The sequence below is a fragment of the Periplaneta americana genome, chromosome 2 (genome assembly GCF_040183065.1).
Source record: "Periplaneta americana isolate PAMFEO1 chromosome 2, P.americana_PAMFEO1_priV1, whole genome shotgun sequence".
NCBI lineage: Eukaryota > Metazoa > Arthropoda > Insecta > Blattodea > Blattidae > Periplaneta > Periplaneta americana.
In genome coordinates, this window is record NC_091118.1 from 150,050,907 (window position 1) to 150,060,059 (window position 9,153).

At 33.6% G+C, this 9,153-nt stretch overlaps 1 protein-coding gene across 1 annotated transcript; it reads right to left on the reverse strand.

Annotated features, from left to right (window-relative positions):
• Positions 1-586: 586 nt before the first annotated feature.
• LOC138694703 (tropomyosin) lies at positions 587-7,297 on the reverse strand. Its single transcript, XM_069818693.1, has 3 exons — positions 6,896-7,297; positions 3,278-3,441; positions 587-1,526 (listed from the first exon to the last, which is right to left on the reverse strand). Exons 1-3 carry the CDS (start codon positions 6,924-6,926, stop codon positions 834-836), a joined length of 888 nt encoding a protein of 295 aa, XP_069674794.1. The 5' UTR covers positions 6,927-7,297; the 3' UTR covers positions 587-833.
• Between the last annotated feature and the right edge of the window lie 1,856 nt (positions 7,298-9,153).

The window sequence follows — 9,153 nt, forward strand, 5'->3', positions numbered from 1 at the left end:
TTACAAGTTTGCAGTTTTCTAAAGATAATAAATAACATTTTACAAATATTTAATACACAAGCCTACTATATCTGTTAATGTAATTTTTTTATGCAAGCATCATTGTTTGAGGGAAGTTTAATAGTGAACAGTGAAGAGTGTAGTGTCAAACAACATTATACCTAACGAACAGCATTGAACCTAACATGGAGTAGCTCGCCAAGTTAGGAAAACTGAGCTAACCCTACCCAAGGGTAGGAGGCCTTTGCCCTGCATGCGACATATTGGGCTATTTCATTCACTATATTTGTTAATGTAATTTTTTTTTTCGCGGCACATTCTTTGAGAAATAGAGAATGATCAAAAATGTATGTATTGAAATAAATTGAAAGCATGTTCTTGAAAGGGCCAATACAATGTGATTATTTATTATCATTATTATTGTCATAGATTTTAAAAGTGCGTAAATTTATCATTTTATAAAGTTTAATGAAATTTAGTCTATCATTTATCTCATTTATTATTAACAATAAAAAACTTACAAATTTCATTCTATGTAGACAAATAATATAGTATATGAAGGAAAAAAATTAACGTTTAACATGGAAAGAGGTTGAAAAGTTGAAGTGTTTAATAAAAATTGTGATTAACAATTTAAGTTTAAATTTAGTACAACATGTGTAGAAATCTATTAATAATAATAATAAAGTAGATTAAATACTTATTAGGCAACAACAGCTATAGATATATATTTTATATTTTGTATAAAAAGTTAATTAATTAAGAATCCACATGATTCATAGTATTACAAATTTCAGACATGTTAATTAACATTTCTTGCATTTCCAAAAAAATTACTGGTTAGCTCTTTCTTCAGACACAGAATCCTCATTGTTTACCACTGGATTTGGATCATTTTCTGTGATTTCAGGTACAGTTTTGGACATTGAGACCTCTTCCACAAGTTTTTGATTCTCTTTTGTCAGCAATGTCACTTTTTCTTCATATTTTGACTTTAAGTCCTGAAAGATCCTTAATTGAGTCTCATATTCATTTTTCAAATCTGAATTTAACTTCGTAGCCTCGTCCATTTTTGTGATCATGGAGTTGTGCCTTACTCTTTCTTCTGCAATTTTTCCTTCCATCGATTGAACATCACTTTGCAGATGCTGTACTTCCATATTGCGTATGTTGAGAAGATCTTTCGTTATAGCAACTACTTCTTTGAGAGACGATATTTGATTGGTCAGTGCTCTATTCTGTTTTTCTTGATTATCACAGAGATCTGTTTTGTCTTTCAGGAGTTCACCAGCTTTGGAGAGTGCTTCACGCAGTTCACTATTCTCATCAGTTAACTTTTCGAATTTGGCGTTGTTCATGGACTCTCTTTCATTTGTGTACTCACTTCTGTTGTCAACAATACCGTCTCCTACTCCAGTAGACACCTTATTGATTGGTGGAGGTACAGCCATTGTTTGCAGAATTCCCAGCTCTTTCTCTACAAGTTGAAGCCTGTTTTTGTAGTTCTCGCTTTCTTCTGTTCGAACCTATATACAGAAGAAACATACACAAAATTTAACCATGTAATTCCCTCTGTATATTTCATATTATTCTAGTGTGTTGAGTTTTTGGTTTTTGGGTTGTATGTGTAGGATTTCCATGTTTGTAACACAATAACATAAATACAGACATGGAAATCCTACACATACAACTCAAAAACTCAACACACTAGAACAATATGAAATATACAGACACACTAAAACACACCCTAATCAAATTCTCAACACACAGATCAATTTCAGAACACACACACTATTTGACACAACTCTTCATCACACAAACGCACTCATACAACAGGCAGCGAAGTTGAGATGGCGCCGAGACACAGAAGGCTCTGAGGATGGTGTCAAGTAGCACCGAAACAGCTGTAAGCCGCACTTAACACGAGTAAGATCGCCATTTAATCAATTATTTATTGTATAGTTGTTGAACTACTAATTTAAGTGCTTAATCATTTTTTTTTTCGAAACATGAACACATGCAACACCAAAAATTAACAAGTTTGAAGTTCTTTAGTCCAAGTCAGTTTACTGCATAGGAAGTACTAGCTTTGGAATTTTAAGACTGTCTGCATCTGTTTGCACTGCTGTTCATTATGTACATCATGGAGTATTTCTTTTAAGTGGAAGTTGAAGAATGTTGTGACCAAAATAGACAGGTTACCTTTCAATTCTTTTTATCTTGGAAACTACCCACCCAATAATGACTAAATTTTCCAAAAATCTGTAACCTCTATGTGTGTCTTGCATTTGTCATATGAGTTTCATTCTAATTGGACGAACTGTTTAGCTATACTGATGAGTTCTTTGAAATTACGTTTCTTTCGGTAACAAAAAACATTGGTTTTTAATGTACCTTCTCTCAAAAACTAACAAAGGCAGAAGGGTGGATATTGTTTCACACATGAAGAACCATGTGTTACAATCTGAGAAACAGAGAATTTTATATATTCATCACCATCATATTACAAAAATTATAATTTGTAATGTTCAAAATTTCCAATTGAAAGAAATATATGTTTTCAGAATATTTAGCATGTAGTACTGGTATGAACTAATCTTAAAATTTATCAATATAATTGTTCGTTACTTGGTGTTATGCAGTGTAATAAGTACCTGTGAAAAATTTAAATCAAATTGGACTTGCAGTTTCTAAGAAAAGGAACATTGAAGATTGAAAAATGTTGCTTTGAGAGAAACAGCGATAAATTATAAATGTTATTATATGTTTCAGAACATGTCATTTAAAAGGCGTATATGATAACTTTAACTATATGTTCTGATTTAGAAAAAAGCGGCAAATTTAATTGAATTAAAACTGAAAAAAGGAATTTTTGTTCGTGTCAGTTTTCAATCTTCCCTCAAGGCAAGATAAAATTTGTAATAGAACAGGAAGTTCGGATTGCAGTCCACAAATTCACTTAATGTAATATCTAAATAAATCTAATGTTGGTTAATTTTAATTTATCATCACATGTTTCACTCTTTGCTTACACTTCTCCCTTCAGTGTATGGAATATTAATCTCCAAGTGTCATGTGTAAAAAAAGGAAAAGAACTGTTCGAATTAGCAAGGTTTCACTGTACTATGTTAGTAGAGAGGGAACGGTGCCATTATGCAGGGCACCCATGTAGTACATTATAAAATGACTCCACATAGACAAAGAATAGATTACTTTGCACTAGTCAAAATATGAATTTGCACATGACTTTGTTCTTGTTTTTTGTAACATACTGTACCTTTAGTTCTTGTTCCAAGTTTTGAATACGATCGTGTAGTGCCCTTTGTTCTCCCACTGCAACATTTCCCATGTCACCTATATTGTCCAAGGCTGGCTTTGTTTCATTATTTTCCGGCTGGGTTGGCCTTTGAGTTTTGTCTTCAGCATTTCCAGACATTGCACCTGAAATATTGTCGGTATTTAGTTTATTTATACATTTGATTCATAACAGAAATCGGCTGTATGCATGAAATTAATAATGGAAACAAATTTGAGGTCGATACTTCCAATATCACTACACTTTTGTGCGGACCCCTGTTCAATTTTTTCATTGATAAAATCTTTTTCGTTACAAAATAAATGAAATATTTTCATATATCGTTATTATCATAATCAAAGTCCATCAACATCTTTCAAGAATTCAGTTTTTTGGCTCGTTTTGTCCTCACTACCAACATTAGACGTTACTGGTAATCGAAATTAGTCATCTGATCAGAAGGACTCAAAGATATTGCTTAAAACGACAAAGGACGGACAGAAGACAAGGAATATAAATAATTTTCCTATGAGAAGAAACATTCCTTGTAGAAGATCTACGCACCAAGTTCCTACTACCAGCTACCAAACAAGAAGCAGCACTGAAAGAGGAAAGACAGAAGAGAAATGAAGTACCGAACGACTTCTACGCAACAGATGCGATGACCGATCGGAGCTGGACCAAACAACAAGGTCCGCAGTGCAGTGACAAGACTGGCAGTGCATGGGTATCACCACAAACTCTGCAGAAGGTCAAACTATCACGACCCATCACCGGAATGCGTGTGTAAACTGTGTGACAAACCATGTGCAAGATACCACTTCAGTGAGTGCTTAAAGAGGAAATCGCTGCTGGAATACAGCAGAGCCCAAAACTAATGCACATTTATGCTCACTTCTCCTTATTATTACGAGAAGAAAGTAAATCTTCACTTTCCCACCAGGAATCGAACTTGGCTGCAGTACATTTCTGAACTTATTCTTTCAGAGTTATACTTATGAAATAAATTAACTGGAAAACATTAACATTTCGTTCTGAAATCCTAAAATGGATAGAATATTGTTTATACTGTTCAAATATATTTTTTCTCTAAAAAACGTCTTTTAACATACAAACTCAGAATTTATTCTTATTTTCAAATTCGTAACTCCATGTGGCCCAAAATGTCTAATTTTTGCAAATTCCTCATTTAAATAACAGTATTTGTTAGCATAAAATTAATTCCTTATGTCACGATTAGTCATGTATTTTGTTATTAATAATTTGAAGTTTTTGGAAGGTTATATAAAGTCTTCATTAGCTTATCCCCTGTGCTCTTCCAGGCGTTTGGTTCCCTCAGCCAGTCGTATGTCATTTCTTGTATTTTACCCCATTCTATATTAGTTCTTTTGTCTCCGGCAGAGTCTGTCTTCTTTTGTTTACTAATTTTCCATTCCTGTTCTATTCTAGATCTTCCTCTTCTATTTATTTCCGCTCTAGCATCCTAGGTTTTATTGACGTATTATTCTGATAACAGATTCTTATTCATGTCATAATGTATTGACTTGTTATTAAGTAACAGACTGAGCAAAATAAATATAAATATTTTACTATTAATCCTAAGTTTGTTTTGGTTTACTATTATACTGTGAATTCTATCTATCCACTTTGATTATGTAATGTGGACTTTTTTTTTCTATTGTACCGAGGAGGAACCCAAAGGCTTGCACTGCAGCCTGAGGCTTATTGTGCTTACCACTCCTATTCTGTGAATGATTGGGTAGCCGAACGGCTGTGCTCTTGTACAAGTACAGCACAACACACCGTGAACTTAACTCGGGCTGTGACATGGATGATGTTATATGAATTAATGGTGGCAAAATGAGCCTGAGGTCCAATGCCGAAAGTTACTCAGCAATTCTGCTTCAATTGGTTGAAGGAAAACCCTGGAAAAACCCCAACCAGATAACTTGTCCCAACCAGGATTTGAACCCAGGCCCACTTGTCTCACGGTCAGACATGCTAACCATTACTCCACAGCGGTGGACTATTGTGGACTTTACATCATTGATAAAAATGTTATAAACACATTTATTACGCAACTAGTTAGGTAATGATACTTCTATTACGCAACTAGTTAGGTAATGATATTATTACCTAACGCAACTAGTTAGGTAATGATATTATTACCTAACTGGTTGCGCAATGTGAACCACACATTAAATTAATATCTTACGCGGAATTTCGATGGCACTAAATATTCAATTGTAGAATTTGCAGCATTTTAAATATCTGAATGCTCGTTTGAACTCATTTTAACAATGTTTGTTTATTTCTCCTAGTACTGCTGTTCCTCTGTTATAGGCCCAAACAAAAACCCATAGTGTTCAAAACTAATAAAATAAACATAAACGAATCGCTAATAATAATAATAATAATAATAATAATAATAATAATAATACAATCGCCTCCCGACAAAAGACATGTTCAAAACTAATAAAAATAATACAATTACTTTTATTATTGCGGCCTTGTTTGACAATTTTCCAATCTCGTATTGTAAATATGAAACCTTACGATGGGCCTACTGACTCTACTCATATCGTAAATAACTGTTACGTGGCTAAACCATTTTCGTTCGTTTGTCTCTGTTGTCTTTATTGCTGACTCTTTGTTTAAAATCTTCTATTCTAACCCGTTTAGATTTTCCTATGAATTTCCATAGACATCTCGTCTCTGCGCTTACTTGTATAATACCAGTAATTTCATGTTTTGGTTGTATAAAGCCAATAGGCGAAAATTAAGAATATGGAGAATTATAATGTAACTAAATTAGTATTAATACCAGCAATGTTGTACGAAACTTTTAATGTGAAAGGTGTTTTCTTTTTTTCTTCGCCCATAAAGTATTTCAAAACTATACGACATCACATCACTCTTAAAATTATGTTAAGATCTTCATGAGCTTGAAAGTAAAATTGCTAATAATAGTAAGCCTATGTACCAGTATGAATAATAAACTAAAATGACACATTTAATTTACCTCTCTGGCTTCAGGAAAGGTAATTTGTAATTATATCTTACCACTAAACGGTACAGAAGAACTCTTAGATACTAATATTCTTCATTAGTACCGGTAATTAACGAAAATTTGACGATCCATCTCCGAAGTCGCGCATCACAGTTTGAGAAGTCCTTGTGACATATAATTAGTAATCTCTGTAATTATGACGACCGAATTCTATGCATGCTATTTGTAGTTATATTATAGTTAAAATTAATTGTTTACATATAAGATGCAATACTTGGAAAACACTTTTAAACTAAAATGAATGGAAGTGAATTTTACGAATCTACTATCTTAATATTGTTATACTGTACCATTGAAGGCAGCGAGAGTGCAATAGGAGGTAACTATTTTTTCATAAGGAAATTTGTCATACGTACCTATCACATTCATCACCTAGCAAAGAAAATCACTCATTATTATACTAACAGTAGGCCTATTATTATGACAATTAATTGACGTCACGATTAAGTTTAGTATACATACGTTCTGTAAAATAAAAATTGTTGAAGTGAAAATATATTTTCAGGTCTATATTATAAATATTTACTCACCACCAAAGAAGTCCATTAATCGCTTATACATTTTGAAAACCGTGCGTTTGTCTTCTGGTGTGAACTAATATAGACTGAGATCTTAATGTGGAGTCAGTGAAATTTTTCTGATATAGTTTATATCTCATGTACGCGCTGTCTGCTTGAGATCACCTCGTGGCAACTGCACTTCTGGTTCCATACCCTCTCGTACATCGGGCGTTATTTTTAGTCACGATCTAAAATTATACGGAAGAGTTTGTCTTTCCGTGTTCATCTCACAATGCGCAGTTTCTTAGAGTAGGCCTCGAACAGAAAATATCTTTTACATTACCACCTTCATCTCTGCTGACCAGAGTTCACGCACGGTAATATGAAACTTCCAAAAGTATTAATGCGTTCTTCTAAACGATGACGTTTGCAGTAATAATACAAATAAAAACTACTATACACACAAATAAAATGGAATATTCCAATGACATTTACTTCGATTCTAGACGATACAGATTTATCTTACTGACCGTGAGGTAGGCAATGTTAAGAAGCAGTTTTAACACTACGTGAAAGTCATGGTACTGAGTTCGAATCCCGTCTAGAGCACGAACGTTTGTCCGTTATATCCTGTGTTGTGTTAGGTCTTTAAGTTCTGTCTTGTAGCGACGTAGTACCGGTATATGTATCATTCAGCCTCGGAAAAAATCATATTACATACTCCTAACAGAACTACATATTGCGCTATTGCATAAGATGAGGAAAGTGAAAATTTTAATTCCATTTTCATTTTGTATGATAAGCAATCCGGTTTCTTTTTGCGCCTAAAATTGACATTGTTATAAGCAGTTAATTATTTTAACATCTAATTTACTGATGATTTGAGTCTATTTTCCTAAGAGTGAGGAAATGAAACTGGGAATTAGAGTTAATATGCCATAGGATATATTTCTATGGCAGTGTTGTTCATTTCCATCTAGATATTATTATTATTATTATTATTATTATTATTATTATTATTATTATTATTAATGGTTTTTTAAGGAACCTGGAGGTTCATTGTCACCCCCACATAAGCCCTATCATCGGTCCCTATCCTGAGCAAGATTAATCCAATCCCTAGCCTCATATTCCTCCTCTCTCAAATCCATTTTAATATTATCCTCCCATCTATGTCTCCACCTTTCCAAAGGTCTTTTTTCCTCAAGTCTTCCAGCTAACATTCTATATGCATTTCTGGATTAACCCATACGTGCTACATGCCCTGCCCATCTCAAATGTCTGGATTTAATGTTCCTAATTATTTTAGGTGATGATACAATGCGTGCAGTTCTGCGTTGTGTAACTATCTCCATTCTCCTGTAACGTCATCCCTCTTAGCTCCAAATATTTTTCTAAGCATCTTATTCTCAAACATCCTTAAAATCTGTTCCTCTCTCAAAGTGAAGGTACAAGTTTCACAACCATACATAATAACCGGCAATATAACTGTTTTATAAATTCTGACTTTCAGGTTTTTCGAGAGTAAACTGGATAGCAAAAGCTTCTCAACCGAATAATAACATGCATTTCCCATATTTATTCTGCGTTTAATCTCTTCTCGAGTGTCATTATATTTGTTACTGTTGCTCCAAGGTACTTGAATTTTTCTACCTCTTCAAAGGATAAATTTCCAATGTTTATATTTTCATTTCGTACTATGTTCTGTTCAAGAGACTTTGTTTTTCGGGGTTTACTTCCAAACCTATCTCCTTACTTGCTTCAAGTAAAATTCCCGTGTTTTCCCTAATAGTTCGTGGATTTTCTCCTAGCATATTCACATCATCGACATAAACAAGTACCGGTAGGTGATGAAACCCATTCAATTCCAAACTCTCGATTTTCTCCTAGCATATTCACGTCATCGACATAAACAAGTAGGTGATGTAACCTGTTCAATTCCAAACTCTCCCTGTTTTTCTGCATTTTTCTAATGGCATATTCTAGAGCAAAGTTAAAAAGTAAAGGTGATAGTGTATATCCTTGCTTTAGATCACAGTGAATTGGAAAAGCATCAGACAGAAACTGGCCTATACGGACTCTGTTATATGTTTCACTGAAACACATTTTAATTAATCGAACTAGTTTCTTGGGAATACTAAATTCAGTAAGAATATTATATAAACTTCTCTCTTAACTGAGTCATATGCCGTTTTGAAATCTATGAATAACTGATGTACTGGTACTGTGGTCTTATTACTCCCATTGTTTATGCAATATCTGTCGAATACAAAAAAATCTAATCAATA